This window comes from Coturnix japonica, chromosome 1 (assembly GCF_054131305.1).
Source record: "Coturnix japonica strain WE chromosome 1, WE-NBRP24, whole genome shotgun sequence".
In the NCBI taxonomy this organism is placed as follows: Eukaryota; Metazoa; Chordata; class Aves; order Galliformes; family Phasianidae; genus Coturnix; species Coturnix japonica.
The window spans coordinates 21,737,036-21,758,195 of NC_140663.1; the positions used below are offsets into that span (position 1 = coordinate 21,737,036).

Consider the following 21,160-nt stretch of genomic DNA (forward strand, 5'->3'; position numbering starts at 1 on the left):
ATAATTGCCTCTTGCATGTCAAATGAGTACAGCACAGCAATGAGGAATAGACGCTGGGAACCGCTCTCACCGAACAAGTAAAAGCATACTGATATTTGGAGATCAGATTAACAGTACAAAGGCATCCTCCGTTGTTTCTAGAGGCCGCTGTTGTGAGGTGCGGTGGGAGGTTCCCACCTCTCAACCCTCCGCCCCGGGCCCTGCCCGCACGGCGCAGCAGCGCAGGCGCCCGGAGCTCACGGCCCTCGGCTCGTGTGAAGGCGCTGCGGCCAATTGACGCTTCGGCGCCTCCGTGGAGCTCGTGCCGGGCCGGGGCTTCGCCATGCGGGCCGCTGCCTGGGGATCCCGTGTGACGGCGGGGGGGGACGAGGACTACGACAGCGACGACGAGGACTGCTGGGATATCGGCGCGGCGGCGGCCAGCCGGGAGACGAAGGTCCCTCAGCTGAGGGGGCGGGAGGGAGCGAGGGCGGCCTCGGCGAGGGCCAACTACGGGGGTGAACACGGCGTGGCCTGGGAGTGTCTTCTTACATACAGTGCTTTTTCTGCTTGTTAGTAACAGGCCCCAGCCATTCTTTCAGCGTGAGAACAGAGTTGTGAGGGACTTGTGGTCTGGGAACTCACCTTTAAGTCTCTGAATGCGTTTCTTGCTAATATGGAGGCATAAAGGATTGTTGCATCTAGAATAGGCTCCCCAGGGAGGTGGTGGAATCGCCATCCCTGGATGTGCTTAAGAGCCGTTTGGATGTGGTGCTCAGGGATATGATTTAGCAGAGGGTTGTTAGAGTTTGGGTACTATGGTTAGGCTGTGGTTGGACTTGATGATCTTCAAGATCTTTTCCAACCTGGGTAATTCTATGATTCTATAAGTTTGGGGTGCTTGGTGGTAGTGTTAAATAAAGGGAAACCTGCGTGGCTTTTTCTCGTGGCTGGAACTGGCTGTGTGCTGGAAGTGAGCAGTCCTTACAATAGGCTGACCTCAGGTCTTGGGCCTTGATCTTATTGCAAGGTTCCAGTCTGAAAATATGTGGGAGATGGAAGTTGTTGGCTAAGTGGGTCGGAAATTGGTCTGAATTATTTTATTGCCTGGTTCTTGTCATCAGTTTGATAGACTTTAATTACTTAGTTATCACTTCACAGAAGAGATAGAGAGGTAGATTACACTATGCTGTGTAATTCTGAGTTGTCACAATACAACTTCAGTTATCTATGAAATATGTCTTCTGTTTGCAAAGAAACTACCAGGTTATCTTTCATTTATTGCTCTATTAATTGTGGATACTCTGAGTGATGCTCGCAGCAATCTGCATCCGCAGCTTTAATCTCGAACAAGCAATGTAATATGTAAGTGAAAGGGATGTGAATCGGCCTACAGTCTGATTCATAAACTGGATCTTTGGTCAAATCCTTTTTCAGACGAGTCATTTATGACACAGCAACACAAATTCCTCAGCCACCTCAGCAGTGAGAGGGAGGAGGAACATCGCCCCTTTTCCAGCAGCAGATTCAGTGCTGGGTTAAGCCAGTGCGTAACCATTGTGCTATACTGCCTCAAATTCTATGTCTGACTGTAGAGGATTTGTTTTCTGTAATGCCACTCTTTGCAGCATGTGAAATGTGCAAAAACAAAAGCAAAGAAACACGTTGCAGTGTTGTTTTGGAGACATTCAAGGTGAGGCTGGATAGGGCTCTGAGCAGCCTGATCTAGCTGTGGTGACCCTGTTCATTGCAGGAGTGTTGGACTGGATGGCCTTCAGAGGTCCCTTCCGACTCTAAGGATCTATGATTCTATGACAGGAGCCCTAATGAAGATGACATATCTTTAAGAAGAACCTAGCGTGCTGTAGGAGGATGCCACATCCATCGAGAAGGGATTCAGTTACGTTTTCAGAGATTGGAACCTTTCTGAAAGAACATAATCCTAAAACTTTTTAATAAAGTCGAGCAGGTCTACAGAAGTGGAAGGAGGAGAGTCTTACTGTGCTTTTTTCCTTCTGCTTCTCAACCCCCGCTCCTGTGCACTGTCTCACAGAAATCATCAGTGTTTTTACACTGAAATCAAGCTGTTAATTTTACCTTGAAACAGTTACCATATTTTGACTGTATTTTTCTTTGTCTGTCTAGCAGCTGGATCAGGTGTCGCCAGCAGACAAGAAAGATGTGTTTCAGAAAGCTCTGACAAGTGGTGATGTGTCGCTTATTGAAGAACTCTTAAACTCAGGTGATGACAGTCAAATAGGAATCTGAATATATTTAATTGAACTTGGAAAGAATTCTAAAGCTTTGACGTTTATTGCTTCAAAGTAATATCTGGGATTAATGTAGAAATATGTGAGTGTTTTCAATATAGATTGTGGACTGAAATCACTTTTTTCAGTGTCTCGGTGTGATATATTATAGGAAGTTCCTTCTAATTTATATTTATTTGGTTAATCAGAATTCCTGAAAGCTTAGAAAGCTATGGTGCATGAACAATGAAATAAGGTGTTTCTTTGTTTTCAAGCATACCTTTAACTGAAAATACCCAATTGATATTTAAATTGGTAATTGAATACCAAAATTGAGGTATTTTAAATTGATAGTGAGAATTCAGTGTCTGTTCTTACTTACTTTAAGTGTTGCAAAGGGGATGTTGGAAACTTAAAAAAATAAAATTAAGAAAATACTCTTTCCATTTGTGAATTCCATGCTTTTTTATTACTCACAGTGTTGTTACGTTTCTGGTATGTGCCACGGGTAATACTGCTGCCTTGGCAACATTAGCTGGACAAAGTTTTTGTGATTCCTGAGGGTCTGATAGCATTTGTGTGACATTTGTTTCTGAAAGGTTGTTTGTTTGAAAACTAAGACCTTTCGTTCTCTTTTCTGTTACTCGGTGTTTCCCTGTAGTGTTTCTGCTGTTTAATGTTAAGAGAATTGGATCACTAATTGAAGCATCCACGGCAATCAGAAGCTGTGTAGCTGAGCTGCCCTGCCTAGTGATAATTATCAGGAAGTTCTGCTTCAGCAAGCAAGCAGAATATAGCAGCCTAGAGTTTGTTCTCTTAGAAAATGTCTTATGCTTGGAAGAAAGTAGGTTTTTAGTTAGCACTGTCGTTTTTCTGAGTTTTAAAACAGTGATGTTACTTGCCTTTTTGGAAGACTGTTTCTATCACAGTTTGGAATAATTTTCATTCAGATCAGTATTAAGTCAAAGCTAATAGTAATGAGTGAAATACACCTTCTGTCCTACACTGGAAAAAACTGTTCTTATTTAGAATTTTTAGTGGTACCTATGCATTAGATTGAATTACTGTTTTGTTATATTTGGCCATTTTTAACTGCTTGTACTTCAGAGAAATAATAGTAGCTCAGATCAAACCTTTGTGTTGATGCCTGCTGTGTAGTGAGCTGTCTGTTTGGAAGGTGATGATAGGAACAAGAGGTCAAGACAGAGATTCCTATAGTCTGGTATCCTATCCCTAAAACACACAAAGGAGTGTTACAAGGGAAACTATGCATTTTCTATGATGATTAACAGTAATTTGACACATCCAGTACAGTCTCTTCTGAGCTGTACAATGTAATGCCTTTCTTACAGGGAGGTGTTTCTAAAGAAAGGTAATGTAGTCCTTTAGTGGATCGGTGCTTAGTCAGATGAAATCTTTGCCTCTAAAGTTGCCTTTAGTTTATGTTCAGTAAAGCTTGTAGGAGTCTTGCAATCCATGCTCTGACTCCAGGTTTGTGTTGGAAGGGGATTTCCTAGCAACAGTTATGGACGTTCTTTCAGGCAGAACAAGAACATGTTGTTTTTGGCCTTGCATAATGACAGCTTGAAGAATCAGTAGTGCTGAGGGAGTTTCATAGAGCTCCTTTAGGAGATGGACAAGTGCCACGTCTTCTCTTATCCCTCCTATGAAATGGTAACATACTGAGAACAGTTTTCTGAAGTGTATGTCATTAAAAATTAATGCAAACAAGTAGAAGGTGCAAAGATGACTCTAGCCTTGTAGTCTGCTCTGGGAGTAAAATAGTTAATATTGTATAATCCATACATTTGTTGTTCTATTCTTAATGGAACTGAAAGTTAGGGGGACCCCCATCTGACGGGTCAGATGATCAAAGCTGAAACTACAGTCACTCCTAAATTTTCAGAAGTCTTTTCCAGTCCTGTCTTTGCGTGTGTCTTGGAGCTCATCTGTTCATATGGAAGGATGTTCAGACAATAAGCAATAGTAAACTGTGTACAGGGAGAAAAATGAACAGTTTTCCAGCCAGTTTGGGACTCAAATCCCAGGTCAGATGAGAACCATAGCTCTCCCAGCAGTGGGAGCCATCAGCAGCTTTGTTTAACTCGCTAAGCTTTAAAGTGTTGTGAAGCCACAGTGCTAGGTGTTGACAGACTTCAAAGAAATGAGTATTTCTAATAGAAGAGAAATTTTGCTGTACCATTTGTTTTCAAAACATTGTGGAATGCCTTAGGTTCTCCAAGATTAAAAGTTCAAAACCCCCTGCAATGGTCAGGGTTGGGCAGGTTTTATAATTTGTCCTTCAAATAAACTAAAGCCGTTGGACTGGAGTGTCCATGTGTCATTGGTATCATCAACTGGAGATAGTGTGGTTAGTGATGGCAACTGGAATGTGACCCTTAGACTAGAATAGCCCATGTATCCCTGCTGCTGTAGGAATGAGTGAGGATCTAAAGAGTAGCAGGCCTGCAGCCATGGGTCATTGGACCCAGGTGCCAGCAGTTGTAGATACTACAGTGATGCCTTGGTACTCATTGGATGGAAATGTGGTGCTGCAGCAATCTTGCTGGTCTTTTTCCCTTTTTTTTTTAAAACAAATACTGTCTGCTATACAGGTAAAGAAAGCAATGAGGAAAACAGTATCTCAGGTGTTCTAGCAAGTCTCTACATGGCTGCTGAGTAGATATTTTGTCACTGCTATTTAAATTCACATTAGAATAAAAAACTCTAGATGGGAGTTGAGTTGCTTGGTCTACTTATCCTCAAAAGAGGGAAAGTGGTTTCTTTATGCTGAGGGTGCCAGCTTTCCAGTTGTCCTTTCCTACTCCTGATGCTGTTGGATGCCAAACTTTCTAAACTTTTGAAGTGATTTGTCTAAAAGGAAGTTCAGATATGACTTACTGGCTCTCCCTCTAGAATGTGGCTGTGGACAATGCAATGTTTTGTATACTGCACACAAACCGTCACGCTGTGGCAATAAAGGTTGTAGCTTGTATGTATGTATATCTGGTCATAGGCTATGTGGCTAACAGGAGTAAGAATGGTTCAATATCTGGCATTCATTGAATGTTTCCTCCTTATTGATTCCTTACACCACTCCTTATCTTGAACAGTTAAAAAATCAATCCCAGAGCAATGACTTTTTATTCCCTCAGCTTTAATGGCTTCATGTTGCTTACACTGATCACATCTTTGACAAACTACCAAGGCAGGGAAAGCAAATATACATCCTTCATGAAGAAATACACACGTAGCTCAACAACCAGAAATTTTTTAGGATGGGACTTTTTCCCCCCACAGTTGTCTACTGTAAAAAAAGGTAGTTTTAATTGTTCATAATCATGTTTGTCTAACGTGGAATCAGCAGATGGAAACTAAGTGCTACAGAGGAAATAATACTTGAGGAATTATTGAAGGAGTGATTCATCTTACAGTGAAAATCCACAGAGGTTTTTCTTTGCAAGTTGTTAGATAAGTTGCTGGGTCTGGCACTTAGTTGTTGGTGAATTTGGGAGGGCAGTCTGTCAGGCTGTTTTACCCACAGGGAAGTTGTGGCCACTATACAGATTAACAGGCAGAACTTGTGATTTTGACTGAATCTTGCATTATCCTCTGTTTCCTTCTCGTAAGCTCATATTTTGTTAGTACGGAATGCAAAACTGGTATTTACTGCTTAGCTACATTGGATAGCAGAGGGTTAAAGGAGCTATGAAGTAGGAAAACCTGAGTTGGTGTGGTCCTAATGGTATGACAAGCAAGTTGGTTCTACCATGGCCTGATAAGAATGAAAATATGGGGGGGAAAGGGTTGATTGAGGTAAAGTACCTAAGTGGGGATAAGAGTAGGCTGTACACTAATCTGAAATTGTTTTTGCATCTATATTTATCGTTTACATGTTTGTTCAGTGTAGCTTTCCTATTGTGCTTAACCGCATGCATTGAGAGCAAGGCTTCCTTGAGGTCTGTTCTAAAAGTTGTTTTTTGATATTCCAGATAAAGTTGTACATATCAAATGAAAATATACCGTGCAATTCCTCTTACTGGGTCTGTGTGCAAAAGGAGCGTAACCTTTGTGACAACACGTATTTGAATGAGAATGACAAAATGCATCTTTGTATTGGTGTAGTTTTAAAATTTTAATATCTTAATTTTGGCAGGTATGAACATAGAAGACAGCATTCGGTTTGGGTGGACTCCCCTGATGCATGCTGCCAGTGTGGCTGATTATGCAGTAGTACGTCTTCTCCTGGACAGAGGTGCTAATGCATGTTTTGAAATAGGTAAGATGTAAATGAAACATAACATCCAGTACCTCTCAGTATCAGACACTGTCTTACCCTTATTCTCTTTTGTGTATACACAGGAAAAAAATTCAGGTTTGCAGTCAAGATTTTCTAATTTTGAACTAAAAGTAATAGTTTTAAATTAAAAAATGTGTTGTTGGATCTCATCTGGTATCAGTTAATGGCGTATTTTTGTTCCTTCTTTCTCTGTCTCCCTTCTAACTCCCAATCCCCAAGTGCTTCTTTAAAAATGGAGCTTGGAAATACTTGTTCAAGAATTCTCCTGTGAAGTTTTACAGTTAAAATGTCCTTTGTTTGATCCTATTTTATAGTATGTACCTGTAGAAAACAGCTACAATCCCAAATCTTGATTGGTAACCATTGCATTTGAATATATCATGATGATGCTAGAGTCTCATCCCCCCTAAACCTAACAGAAGTACTCCTTTACTCAAAATATAATGATTTTTCTGTTCAGCTTTCCAACTGGGTATGTGCTATGGATTCATCTTTAGGGCCACATGTGCTTTTCTTCTCACCTCAGTTGTACCAGTTTATTCTCTCCAGCCTCTCAACATTGGCCTTCTAAATATACCAGGTGACTTGTCCCTATGATTGCACTGTACTTAGGAGCTGATCTGTGTATGAACTCAGATCGCTTGCACACAAAGCAGTTTTGCTTCTAAATGTTCTCGTAACCAACAGTAGAGGACTTCCATGTGGCTGCCTGCAACTCATACCTGTTCAGTGTTTATGGCTGTAGAAAGCTAAACATGGGGCAGAAACTGCTATGGGCAGAAACTGCTATGGGCAGGAGTTTCGGCCAACAAGTTAGCCAACATATGTGGCATTTTTTCAGTGTGTGACCAGCTGCATCTGCCCTAAGTGGCACCTTGCTGGAATCAGGTTTCTTAACTGGATTCCCAGCTAGTCTGTGCGGGGCAACAGTAACTAGAGCATATGTGCAATGCTGTCCAGCCATGAGCAGTCTTGCCTGTCATTGATTCATATCAGGCCAAATATGTTTCATAAAGCTTTACCATCCTGATGTGGCACAAATTGTCATCAGTTCTGGTTGTTCTGTATCAGCAGTGATTCTATACTAATAGCCCTATAACCTTGTAACCTTAGTGGTAGCTATACAGTTAATTAACTCTTGCCACATTACAGTTATTCTTTGTAAGCTGGTAGTAGAATGAATCGGTAGTCATGAAGAACAAGGAACTGGATGTAATATTCAGGGTGTGGTGAGATCAGAATGTGGTGTCTTTGAGGTGTAAATTCACTGTGTCTTTTCAGCTGATCACACAGATGGATATTTTTGCAGTCTCTTACCAATTTTTTTGCACAAAAAAGAAACCTGTGTGTTCTAGAGTGTTTCGTCTTTTCTTGCTCATGCATGAGCTGTAGTTGGGCTCTCAGGAATCAAGTTCCCTCTCCTTGCTGTCTGAACTACTGAATATGAATACAACTACAGTTTCTTCTTACATATAATTCCCAGATTAATCATGTTTGTTGCTGTCTTTTGCTCAAAACCTGCCAGTTTCAGTTCATGTTATTATTGATAAAGTGTTAAACATTTTGACTAAGAATCTGTCAGTGTGTCGTATAATTTACTGATATGTTAATTACTTGTTCAGAAGCTTGACTCCATGAATCTTGATATTTATTTTTTTGTGTGTAATATGTTGAAGTTTTTGCTTATAATGTGGTACGATTTCTGCATGACATAGTTGAAAGTTACAAGATGGTGTATAAAAATCCAGGTGAATTTGAACACGTGGTCTTAGGTTGGAGGAGCGGGGGACAAGAAACGCTGAGATGTAGAGCAGATTGGGGTGAAGTGCATAAGCAACTTCTCAAATGAAATCTGATTTCATCTTAAGATTTTCAGGAAAGAGAAAATAGGTTGGAATGCTTCACGGTCTGATCAGAACTATGTGCAGTTAACATTATACTGGTTAAATTGTTAAAGGCATGCTTGAACTTGTATGCAGGTTTGTGTGGTAAGCAAAATGAGCAGTTGTTCAAACAATGGTCTCCTGACTGATTCTAGGGCCAAAGAGCTCACTAAGGTCCTTGGGGTACAATATTTACTGCGTGTCTGCAGAAAGACCATAGGAAAGATTATCTCTGTCCTCTGGACAAATGGCAGTTCTCATTCATGAGCAGAGTGACCCTGTGGCACCCTATTGGCTTCAGAGCTGGATTAAATGCGCTGGTCCCTCCTGTTCAATCTTATGGATTATATAGATCTGAATTTAGAGAACATCGAAGGAAACACTCCTCCTTTTGCCATCTTCCTCCTGCCACTACTGCTTAATGGTAGTCTAGGTTCTTAAACTGATTTCCTTAAGCCGTTTAATAAAGCCCTTATTCCTTCAAATGCCCTTTTCTATGGGCTTCTGTACTCCCTAAAATTTTTGTTGCTATATGGGAAAAATATTTTGTGCTTTTTAAAAAATTAATTAATAATTAAAATAATAATAATAATTTTCTGTAAGTTGTTTCTTCTCATGACTGTATTTTGAGAAGAGGTGGGGACAAACAGGGAGTAGTTAAGCTACCAGTGTAGGCCAAGATGTGAGAAGCAAGAACCTGAAGTTGACCTCCTGCAGGCTTTTTTAAGGGGGAGCTAAGCAGTATCCTCACTGCCAGTAGGAATGGAAGCTCTGCTACATTCATTCACTCTAGTCTGAGTATCTTCTCTTTCTAGATGTCTTTATCTAACATGATAATTCTAGTGACGTTTGCTGGGAGAAAAACAAGTTTCTTATCTTTTTCTAAATATCTTTGTTTATCAGGACCTGATTAACAGCTCTACCAAATGTTAAGGCTTTTAAAGGAACTTTTGGATTTGTATGGTATTTAAATTTATGTACGTCATTTTATAACTGTAAGTTTCAAAACAGATAAGTACACGGTGCTGATGGCAGCATGTGCTGCTCATGCTTCGGAGAAAAAGATCTTGAGGACGGTAGAACTACTTCTGTCAAGGAATGTTGACCCTAACCTCGCTTGCAGGTACAAAAAAATCTCCGTGAATATAGTGTAAAATCTAATGTTATTGTAGAAAGATTTTGAGACATACTTGTTATGACTTAACCTTAAGTCTACTTCATTAACTTTGTATTACCTTCTACTGTATGTATACAGGAAGATAACTGTGCAGGTGTTTTTTCTCCTAGTACAGTAGTTTATCAGAGTAAGTATGTGTGTGATCAATTCTATCCAACTTAATTTGTGGTTTTTTGTTGGTTTTTTTTTTGGGGGGTGGGGGGTTGTTTTTTTTCTTCCTTAAGATAATAACTAATCTTAATCTTTTGTTTGACCACAGTGTAATTACAAGAAATGTCCTCTGCCCTTCCCGGGTAACAAAATAAATGCCCCATTGATCCCTTGTAGGCTAAGAACTCTTTATGAAAGAACTGAAAGTTATAAACTCTGAAATAACTGTATCTTGATGCTCTCAGCTGGCTGTATGTCAGTATAAATGTCCTGCTTGAAAGAACTGAAGTCTTTGCACTGCAAAACTTGACCCTGGGTGTTTGAAAACATAAGCCAGTGTAAAGCTGGAAGTTTATACTTAAAAAGGCCTTCAGCTAAACTCTAAGGAAAAAAGATTGGCTTCTGACACAAGAGATGGGAATTTTAGGGGCAAGATTTGATTTATAAACTGAATGTGTTATGCATACTTGGTCTTATTTATTTACTATCACTCTTTGTTCTCTGAGACCTTGTACTAACACGAGTTATAGTTGCATGTACCAGATACTGTGTCCAGTTGTATTTATTGCAGTGGTAGTCTATCTCAAATGAAAAGATAAATGACAATCCAAGACATAGCATTTGAATCGAACAAAAGTGGAAGTTAAATGACAAGGTCTGGATTTTTCAAAGATCTTCAGGCTGCCTTTTTCCTCTTTCTAATATTTGATCTCTGTGTATATTACACCATTGTTAAAATTGCTTGGACAACTGCTGCTGCTTTGTGTGGGCTTCTTTCAATGTATAATGAAAGGATGGGGTGAAACCTACCAAACTTGGTTCTCTGAAGATCAGGAGTCAAAACAGATCATTTTTTATATTGAGTCCCACTTCACCTATTCCATTAGAAAAAGCAAAATGTTCCCTAAATGGGAACACTTCCAAAGTGTCCATGAGTTGAGATTATTGTGGGAATCTTCTCTGTGTGATCAGTTTACCACAGTAACTAAACACATGAACTTTAGTTCTTGTTTTGATCTTTAAAAAACAGTGTGATTTTAGGAATCTCCTCTTAAATCCACCGGCAAGTGAAATGTTTGTGAAGACACAGCTGACTTTAACTTTACTGGAAGGTAGAGTTTAGTATACTTTTACTTTCCCTGTTCCTTTCTCTGTTGATCTGTGAGTAGGGCTGGTATGGGAAGCCTTTTGGCTTCACATCATCTGAAGTTGATAAATGGAAACTTACAGGGTTGTATTATGGGGTTTTTTTGTTGTTTCGTTTTTTGGTCTAATTCATAGAATGTGTGGGGGTGGGGGAGGTGGGTAGTGAAAAATAAACTGGTACTTGAAATGTCATCTAAGAAAGAATATGGGTGTAGGAGTCTGTAGGTGGATGGTTTATTTGCAGTAGAGTATTGAGGAGAATGTATTGAGTAGAGTAACATATTTGCTGAATCAAAAATGAGGAATAAGGAAGTTTTGTAGAGAAGGTAAGGTAAAAAAAAGTGTAAGTGCAAACTGATGAATTTTGCTAGACAAGAAGCAAGGTAATGGGTAGGTGAGATGGGGAGGTATTTTAAGACCTGTTCTGTGTGGTCTTTGTAGAGTTACTGCATTCAGTGCTTCACTTAAATGAATGCTAGCTTGAAAAATTTATTCTGCTCATCTTGTGAAATTTACCTCCCTCTTACTTCAGAATGTAAATTATGTACTTCAGCTTTTTGTAAATCCTGGAAATATTTAAGCAGACTTTTTGTTATTTGGCTTTGTTTGCTTGTTTTTAAATTTTCTTTTAAAATGCAGTGCTTTCTTAAAGGGACACTGATTTTATTAATATTAATCTGTGACTCTGTTTTAGACAGAAGGAAAATGTGTGATGAACTGACAACTAAACTAACAGGACTGCTGATGAGGTTGTATTTCACAGGTTATTTTGTAAACCTTGGCTCTTAATGATGGCATCTTACAAGTCCTTACTTATGTGAGGTGCAGTAAAAGAAACCTAATGGCTTTACAGTTAAGAAGAGTATGGGGTGTGTGTGTCTGGTCAGTGACTAAGGCTGTCCTTACTATTTCAGGGTGGCAGGGAGAAGTGGAAAAAACTATGGTTGTTCCAAAACTAAACTTCTCTTCTGGATTGAGACTGAAGCATACTGTTATGTGCAGGAGTGAATAAGCATTAAAATATAATATGTTAAAGTCTGTTGTTAAGTTACCTACATATATTCACTTCTGTTTACACTGAGTAGTTTTGAAGATTATCAAAAAACAGAATGGAAGTTTTACAATGGAATCATAGAATCATAGAATTACCCAGGCTGGAAAAGACCTTGAAGATCATCAAGTCCAACCGCAGCCTAACCAGAACCATAACTCTAAAAACCCTACACTAGATCATATCCCTGAGTACCACATCCAAACGGCTCTTAAACACAAGGTTTTGTGTGCTTTGCTCTCTTGGCAAGATGGTGGTGAATGTGTGTGCTGAGTTCACAAGGTGGTTCTCCAGGTTGCACAGTCAGAATAAAGCAATTGTGTAATGCCTCAATTTTAGCAAGATATTTATTGCTACTTATAAGATAGTCTGTACTGCCACATAACAGTTTCAAAGACCTTGAAGTTATCATGGTGTGATAACTAACTACACCAAATGACTAATAGTACATTTTAATAAAGGAAAATAGCTCAGGAAAAAGTTAATGCATTAAGGTATGTTTTATGGCCAGAGGCAAGAAAATCAGGGCATTAAATACCAATTGAGTAAATATCTTTGATCTACTATGATCTAAATATCTATGATCACAGTTACCTTGTGATGATGTTATACCTCATTACTTTGAAAGTCTTATTCTAGCACCATAAACTCAGGAAGGCGTTGTATGTTGGTCAAATATCAGTACAGGGGAATTTAATATATAAAAAAATAATCAAATACTGAATTACATTTAGCAGAGAACTTTGTTCATATGGGTTATTTCCATTGTTGCAGCTGGTGAGTGAGCCTACCAGGGAGATTCATCATCACACCTGCTGTTAACAGAGAAGGACTGGTGGGAGGTGTGGAAGCTGGGAGCTGTCCTGGGCAGAGTGACCACAAAATGTTAAGAATTCTCTATTCTTGGTGAAGTCATGAGGGGTATCAGCAAAAAGGCAGCCTTGGACTTCCAGAGGGCAGATTTTGAAGTGGCAAGGACACTGGAAAGGAGGGTCCCTTGGAAGTCAGTCCTGAAGGGTAAGAGAGTCTAGGAAGGCTCTTCAAGAAGTTCTCAGGGGCACAGGAGCAGGCTGTCTCTCTGTTCTGTGAGATGAGCTGGTGAGAATGGTGATGAGTGTGGATGAACAGGAAACTTTGTGTGAGGCTCCAGGAGAAAAGAGAGAGTCTACCTCCTGTGAAAGAAATGACAGACAACTTGGGAGAGTACCAAGGAGTTGTTAGGATTTAAAGGGAGAAAATTAGAAAGATAAAAGTAAAGCTTCAGCTCAGCCTGATTACTGTAGTGAAAGAGAACAAAATGTTTTTTTGCAAATTAAGAGGAAGGCTAAAGAGGACCTCTGTCCTTACTGGATGAAGTGGGGAATGTGACCACTGATGTTCTCAGTGCCGCCTTTGCATCTGTCTTTAAAAGTCAGACCAATTATCCTTGTGGTTCTCTACCTGTCAGTCTGACCTTGGTACCAGGGAAGGTTATGGAACAGATTATCTTAAGAGACATCTCATGACATATACAGGATGACCGGGGGATCGGATCCAGCAAGCATGGGTTCATGAAAGACAAGTCCTGCTTGACCAACCTGACCTCCTTCTGTGGTTGAGTAATCCACGTGGTGGATCAGGGAAAGGCTGTTGACATAGTCTGCCTAGACTTCAGCAAAGGCTTCAACACAAGTTACTGAAGCTGCAGTGTCTGCAGGGCTCCTAAAAATGAGGGAAGGATTCTTCAAATCTTTTCCTGTGGGTAGTTATCACAAAACTTTCTCTGTGCATTTTTCCTGACTACAGTTGTATCGTACCAAGTGTTAAACTGACAGATAATAACAGATTTAGCGAGTGAGAAACAATGGACAAGGATGAGCAAAGCCATGGCTGTAGCAGTGGTCTGAAAGGAAGCAGAAAGGCAGCGATTTAAGAAACCTACTTGGTATGCGTATGTATTTCGGGGTCCCTCTAGTGGTCGGCACTGAAATTACTGGTAAGAAGCTGTTTCAGAGAATGTTTCTTATCTTGAATTGCTTTGTTGTAGAATAAACTTTTACATCAGATTTTTGCTATATATATATATGTAGCAAAATATATATACATATATATATATATATACACATATATATATCAGCTATAAATTACAAATGCGTAACTCTTTTTTAGGAAAAAGAAAAACATGGCATTTTAGGATACAGTACTTTTTGAGTTGAGTATTGTTAGTAAAATATTTTAGCTAATAATTGTTTACTTCATAGCACCCAGAAACTTAACAGCTTTCTCCTACAATACCACATACTTGCCAATTTTCCAGTCTTACTGCACCAAAGAGGAAGAATCAGGCTGCTCAAAAGATATTTTCTAAACAGACTCTTTCGAGCAATATGTATATAAGTAGATATATAGATATATCTATATATTTCTGACAAACATCAGATCAGTGCACTATAGCTTCATCTTCCAAGCATCTAAGAGGAAGCATAATAGACTGTTGTCATCACAGTATGGGGATGTGAACAGAAAATAAATAGAATGATGGGAAAGGTGGTGTCTGCAAGTATTGCTTCAGCAATAACAAGTAATAGTTTTGCATATATAAAAGAGCAAATGTCAACATACCTGTGGGAACAGAAAATTAGAGAAAGGTCAAGGACATAAGTATTTCGATGTGCATTTACTTTTAGTATTTGTAAACATTTTTAGTATGGCATTTCTATGTAATTTCTTGATGACTTCTTTCAGGTATGCTCAGGAGGGCTCAGAATGTTGGTTGTTTTGCACGCTGTGGTTTTACACTGTACCTCTGCACACTAACCATGGTTGTGTGCCCTGTGATTCTTTTGCTGGTAATGTTTTTGTCAGTATAAAAAATGCAAACAGATATAAATGAGTGACTAAATCTCATGTTCTGATAAGCTGAACCTTGTGGTGAAGCATAAACACTGCGCCATGGGCTTTCATTCTCTGCTAAATTGGTTCTACAGAAGTGAGTATTAACTGAATTGAGGTACCCTGTCTGATCATACAGATGGATTTTAACTCGACGTGCTTGTCACTGTTCCTTCCAGGAAGCAAATGACTCCACTGATGTATGCAGCTAAAAAAGGCTATTCTCATGTTGTTAGTCTTCTTGTTGCTCATGGATCACACGTAAACGCTCAAGATGAAACTGGATATTCAGTAAGTGATCTACTTCTGTATGTGCTTCAATTAATTCTTTTAAAATAATAGTAATTAATAAAAAAAAAGCTTATTTGTTGTAGTCTACCTTGAGATTGCTTTGCACATCGTGTGTTTGTCTTTAGATTCTGCCATGTAAGAAGTTATAAATTTTGTTATGCATTGAACCTCTATTTTTATTATTTATTCATTCATTCATGGCTCTGTATGCAGGCTTAATAAAATGAAGTTGCTTTTCATGCAGGCATTAATATGGGCAGCGCACCATGGACATAAAAATGTAGTTTTAGTGTTGCTTGAACTTGGAGCTGACAAAAATCTACAGTCTAAGAACAAGAAAACAGCAGCAGAGGTAGCAAAACTCAATGAACATTCAGAGGTACTTAATTCTGTTTCTTTGTTGCTTTGGGGTGTTTGGGGCTATTTCTCTATTTGCTTTGGGTTGTTTGCTTTGTTTTTTGAGATTGCTTGGAGAATCTGTTGTGTTAATTATGTTGTTTTCTGCAGGAGTTTTACTTTAATAACTGCAGTACAGGAGGAAGTTGAACTCTTGTCAGCTTTTCACAGCTTTAAGTGCTTTTAAATGTGTGTTTTTTTGCACATTGCTGTCATTTGTTCGGCTTATTCCTTTTTAGCATCTTTGAGTTCAGTTTTGAAATACAGAGCAAGGGAATAGTAATGTCAGTAATGGTGACATGAGAAGTAGTAAAGTCCTGTGTTCCTTTTTTTTCCTGGCTACCCAATTGTGTGAGAGAGAAAGCAGATATTGAACTGATTGGCAGTGGATAAGCTGCAAGTGAAAAGGCCAAAGCTAAAGGGGGGAGAGGGATCCAGTGGTATGTACTGGCCACCTTCCAAATCTCTTCTCAGATCTTTGGGAGGAAGAGAGTCTAAAACAATGTGAATTGGTCATCAGATCATTGGAAACACAGTCACTAAGTACCAGTTTGAAGAAAGCTGCTGAAGACGCTGTGTATGCTCCTAAAATAAATCGTTTTATTGCTGTTACTAGGTGGTACCTGCTGGATCAGTCAAATCAGATCTGTGTGTTTTGCTTTGAGTTGCCATTACCAATAACTTCTTAGTGTTTTTTTTTTACAGTGTCCCATTAAAAATATGTAATTCACTTGAATGATTTTTCTACTTCTTCCTCCTTTTTTTTTCCTCCTCCTGTCGTACTACAGGGCTAGGCAGGAACAAAAATGGTAACTATGCACAGAGTTGTCAGTGTAGGCCAGCAAAATCAGTGTCTGAGACTCAGCAGTCTGTCAGCTCCACTTATTGAAAGGGGCTGCAAATGCTTTTTGTCTGTGATAAATGACTTGTTCAGCAGGCTGTGGCCACAGTCTTACAGCATGACTGTCTGACATAGAGGGAATACAGGCTTCTCGCACTTGAGAGATGGGTCTTGCTTCTTGACCTGTGAAGTGTTAGCTTTCACACAGTTACTGCAAAGTCCTGCAGATGTTACTGTGATATTTAATGGTTGTGAGCTTCTTCCAGTTTAGAAGTCTGCTCTTCAGCCTGTTGACAGCCCCTCTGGGTTGTCATAGGGTCTGGCAACAGAAACTATATGAAGGGAATGTTTATTTCCTTGCATATTGTACTGAGTTTGGCTGGGGTGGAAGTTACCTTCCTAGCAGGTCATATGGTGCTGGTTTGGATTTGTGACCAAACCAGTGTTGATAACATAACAGTGTTCTAGCTATTGCTGAGTGTTTATGCAGCATTGAGGCCTTTGCTGCGTTTGTCATTCTTCCCCTGCTAGCAAGCAGGCTAGGATAGGTGGGGGTCTGAGAGGGGACATGGCTGAGACAGCTGAGCTGAAGTGACCAAAGTGTTATTCCATGTTGTTATATAGCAGCGTGCTCAGCAGTGAAAACATGGGAGGAGTAGAGGGATTTTTTTAAGTAGCTGTTTCTTGGAGAGTGGCTGGGCATCAGTTTACAACTAGGAGATGGTATGTTTGCCTTTGAATCACGTTTTTGTTAGGAGTGTTTGTGTGTGTGTGAGTTTGCGTGTATGTATGTGTGTGTACATATAAAAATACATCCCATTTTAGGGAAAGGAAGAGCAACTAAGTGGGGACTTATGTGTTATCCAGAGTCAATCCACACTGTATGTGTATAGACAGCTGGCTAGTCACATGAATTTCTGTGCTTGAATTAATTTAATTCAGAAATGTTCCTGATGATAAACTCTTAGAGCTTAGTCTTAACTCCTTACTATAGTTGAATTAGAAAAGAAATAGCAGATGTTTGATGTTCCCTCAGTGTAGTAGTTCATTATAGAACTCTTTGTAGTCTGACTTCTGCATATTTCTGTATGCACGTTAACTAACTCATTTTGGCTCTTTCAGATTTATAGTTTACTCTCTCTGACTGTAAATCACTCGCAAGGGAAATACTGTGGGACAACAAAGCAAGAGACTGTGTACAAATTTCTGGCAGCTGCCTCTGACCACAGCAGTAGGTAAATAAATTCATAGTGTAATTTTGGTTTATAAACAGTTGTGAGAGATTGTATTTGTTCATAGTAAGTTTCACTAAAATGCATTGTGTATCACTTGAAGCACTACCAAGAACCCTCAGTAAGTATATTAATATTCATTTTTCAAGACTGTATAGTTCCTTTGCATTGTAAATTGTGAGCATGCTCTAGATCTTCCTTTCCTCTCACTTGGCATAAAGTACAGCATAGGCAGGGTCCAATGGAACTTACATGTGTTTCGGTGCTGTTAAATTTGTATGCTCCTCTGTTGGATAATCCTCGTTGTGTGCTTATCTTCATTTGATATTAAATTTCAGATACTTTTACTGAATACCTGTTCTCATCTTCAGCCATACATCTGAGAAAGCCCAAGTAAAGTGTAAACAGCATTTAAGCTCCAGAACTTCTTTTATAAGCATGCCTCTAACTCTGAAGCATGAAAATGTCCTTTGGCTGAACTCATTACCTGCTTTGAAGATGTCTGGTACTGTTTTGTCATGGAACATACAGCTAAGAAGTCCTCAGCAAATCATCCATTTTCTTCTTTGAGCTGCATAGCCTTGAGAAGACAATCTCCAGTGCCCATAGTCTCTGTGCAGTGCGTTCTGGTTGGTCAGATTAATATTGTCTCTGCTCAGACAGGTCATGCAAAATTTGAAATACCACAATTATGTATCATTAGGCTGATGGTAGTTCATTAACTTCAGACTTCAGGTAGTCTCAGACAGAGTTATCTTGTTTCAGACAGAGCCTCATCAGTTTATGTTGATAGAAGAATGTTTATGTTAGTTAGATTTTTGTCCTCTGAGGCTTCAACCACAATCATCTTAGGGGAACTTCCTAAAGCGAAGGGTTGAAGACTTTGCATGGTGAAATGAATTGTTGTGTGTTGTTCTCTGTTGTGTGTATTACTAGTGAAATAAGGAAATAAGCAGTTATTCATATGAATTTTGTCCTGTTGAAACATGATGCTGGCTAGAGGGTATTCTATCAGTGTCTTTGTCATCTTGATGAGCTTTGAAAACACACACACGTGCACGTTTGTTCTTTTTGTTTAACGGTAGTCAAGAGGTACAATATCCTCAAGTTGGAAGGGACCCATAAGGGTCATTGAGTCCAACTCCAGGTTCCACATAGGACCATACAAAAATCAGATCAACTGTCTGAGAACATTGTGCAGATGCTTCTTGAGCTGTGGCAGCTCTGTGCCATGACCACTTCTCTGGGGACCCTGTTCCAGTGCCTGACCACCTTCTTAGTGAAGAACCTTTTCCTGATATCCAGCCTTAAACTCTTCTGTCACAGCATCATGCTGTTCCCTCAGGCCCTGTCACCCTCAGCAGAAAGAGACCAGCACCTGCTCCTCCACTCCCCCCTGTGAGGGAGCTGTAGGCTGTGATGAGACCTTCCCACAGCATAGCTCCTTGAGTTGGATGCCTCCTTCCTGCCATTGGCCCTTGTAGTTTTCATCACAAGCATTGCCAGTTGTCTTCTCAGCTTCCATTTCCTCTCTCATCTGCTCCTACCTAATGCATTGTTGTGTACCAGATGTCAGCATGGTGCCCCATCATGAATGATAAATGAGTATAAACTGTCCTAGATGTTTGTATCAGCTTTCTGTAGACATTAGGTAGTGAGGGTGGCTTCACTCACTGACTTCTGCTGTCCTAGTGAAACAATTGTCCTGGCTCCAGATGTGTGGACTGTAAAAGGAGGAAAATAAATCCATCAGAAATTTGCTTCTTCAACCCCTAGGCTAGTCCTCTTGTTCAGAGGCTTTCAAGTCAACATGTAGATGCTAAATAGCTCTCTCTTCAATTCTCAAAAAGAAAAATGTCCTTTCCTTGCACCAGAGATCTTGAGTTACCAAAAGACTCCCAAGGGCTTTGTAAAGTATATGTTTTGAATGCTTAAATAAAAAGATTTGATTGCTGTAGGCTTTTTATATTCACACATACTGTCCCTCTCCCCAGTTTGAGGGCATCAGTTGTGCCTTGTGTGAACATGTCTATGAATTGCTTAGTTCAGAGGTTGGCTGTTGATGTTTGTGTGTTGAGGGGAAGAGGATAACATGATTCTACACAACTTCATGGTAGAGACAGTAGCTTTAAACTCTCATGTTTGTCTGCTGAAACATACCTTATGCTCAAAGATTTATTGACTTGCTATGAAGTGGAAGCTGTATAAACTCCTCCTTAGCTAATTTAGAATGCCTATAGCTTGTGAAGGGTTAAATGTAATGAAATAGCAGAAATTCGTGGAATTTTCAAGATACTCAGTGTGCAAACCTGACATGTTCTCTTATGCATTCAGAACTGTTTTAAAAGATTTTTATTATCTTTATAATCACTTCTACTCATTAGACCAAAAATGCGATTAAAAACATAAGTTACTCTGTACTCCATGATACTTATGGTCAGTCTGGGATTTCTCCTGTAGCATTTTGTTTCAGTATTTTTTTTTTATTATTTTTTTTTTAATTTCCACTGTTTTAATCTTGAACTTTTGTTGAATGTATTTACAGTTCCTGTTCAACTTTTGATGCCATTGAAGTCTTTTTACATGGCATTGGTCTAGAACACATAATAGGATTATTGAAGGTAAGATACGATGCATCTGCTATGATTTCCTGAAAGCAAATATGCCCTAAATGTCAAAATAAATTCTATGTTAATTTAAGTAAACGATTTCACCTTTGAAGTGTGAAGGTCTAGTGGACTGAACTGCTTAATATAGATTTTGTGCATTAGTCATGATGTGAGGGCACTCGTTTTCCTTTGATAAATGGATGGTGTCGTTTTAGTGTGTGAAAACTGAAGTAAAGCTGAAGTGGGGGGAAAAAATTAAGTGAAAACACTGTTTATTTTTGAAACTATTTCTGATGACAGAAAACTGTTTGATTTATGTAGGACAGAGATGTGTACTTATGGCAGCTTCTGACCATGCAAAAAGAAGAGATGATACAGGTTAGTTTTTGACTTCAAAAATCGTTTTCTTCTTTTTTGTAAATGGTTTTAATATCTTCCCTTTATTAATATGTAACCTAAATAAAAATTCATCTTCAGAGAGCTGTTTTCAAAATCTTTAACAAATTCTTGAATTTTTGTATAAAAGTAGACAGACTTTTTTGTGTTATCTGACAGACCAGCCTTAAATTCTGTGAGGTGAATTCTTGGGTCGTCTTTGTCTAGATCTGACTGTGGAGTGGAGGTTTCCTCTATTTCTTTGCTGTAATGGAGTGGGAGCTGAAGTGAGCAGGAAACAGTTCAGTTTTGAGTTTTAGTTGTTAGCATTGTTATGATGTGTGCTTTCTCTGCATGGAGATCAGTGCTAGGATCAGCAGCAAATAATCCTGTATATCCACTTCTTTTTTTTTTTTCTTCTTTTTTCCTTTCTTTTTTCCTTTCTTTTTTCCTTTCTTTTTTCCTTTCTTTTTTCCTTTCTTTTTTCCTTTCTTTTTTCCTTTCTTTTTTCCTTTCTTTTTTCCTTTCTTTTTTCCTTTCTTTTTTCCTTTCTTTTTTCCTTTCTTTTTTCCTTTCTTTTTTCCTTTCTTTTTTCCTTTCTTTTTTCCTT

The 21,160-nt window shown here is 39.2% G+C and overlaps 1 protein-coding gene across 2 annotated transcripts in view; it reads left to right on the forward strand.

The window, feature by feature from the left end:
• The first annotated feature begins 202 nt into the window (after positions 1–202).
• The window catches only part of ASZ1 (ankyrin repeat, SAM and basic leucine zipper domain containing 1), a 32,896-nt gene continuing 11,938 nt past the window's right edge, over positions 203–21,160 (forward strand). Inside the window, exons 1-9 of one of the 2 annotated variants that reach the window (XM_015853560.3) lie at positions 203–436; positions 2,128–2,221; positions 6,385–6,507; positions 9,423–9,534; positions 14,986–15,097; positions 15,342–15,476; positions 17,457–17,569; positions 20,112–20,187; positions 20,497–20,553. In XM_015853560.3, coding sequence (XP_015709046.2) covers positions 323–436; positions 2,128–2,221; positions 6,385–6,507; positions 9,423–9,534; positions 14,986–15,097; positions 15,342–15,476; positions 17,457–17,569; positions 20,112–20,187; positions 20,497–20,553 — 936 coding nt within the window. In that variant the 5' untranslated portion in view covers positions 203–322. Of the gene's footprint in view, positions 437–2,124; positions 2,222–6,384; positions 6,508–9,422; positions 9,535–14,985; positions 15,098–15,341; positions 15,477–17,456; positions 17,570–20,111; positions 20,188–20,496; positions 20,554–21,160 lie in introns of both variants that reach the window. The other variant, XM_015853549.3, reaches the window with a different exon arrangement.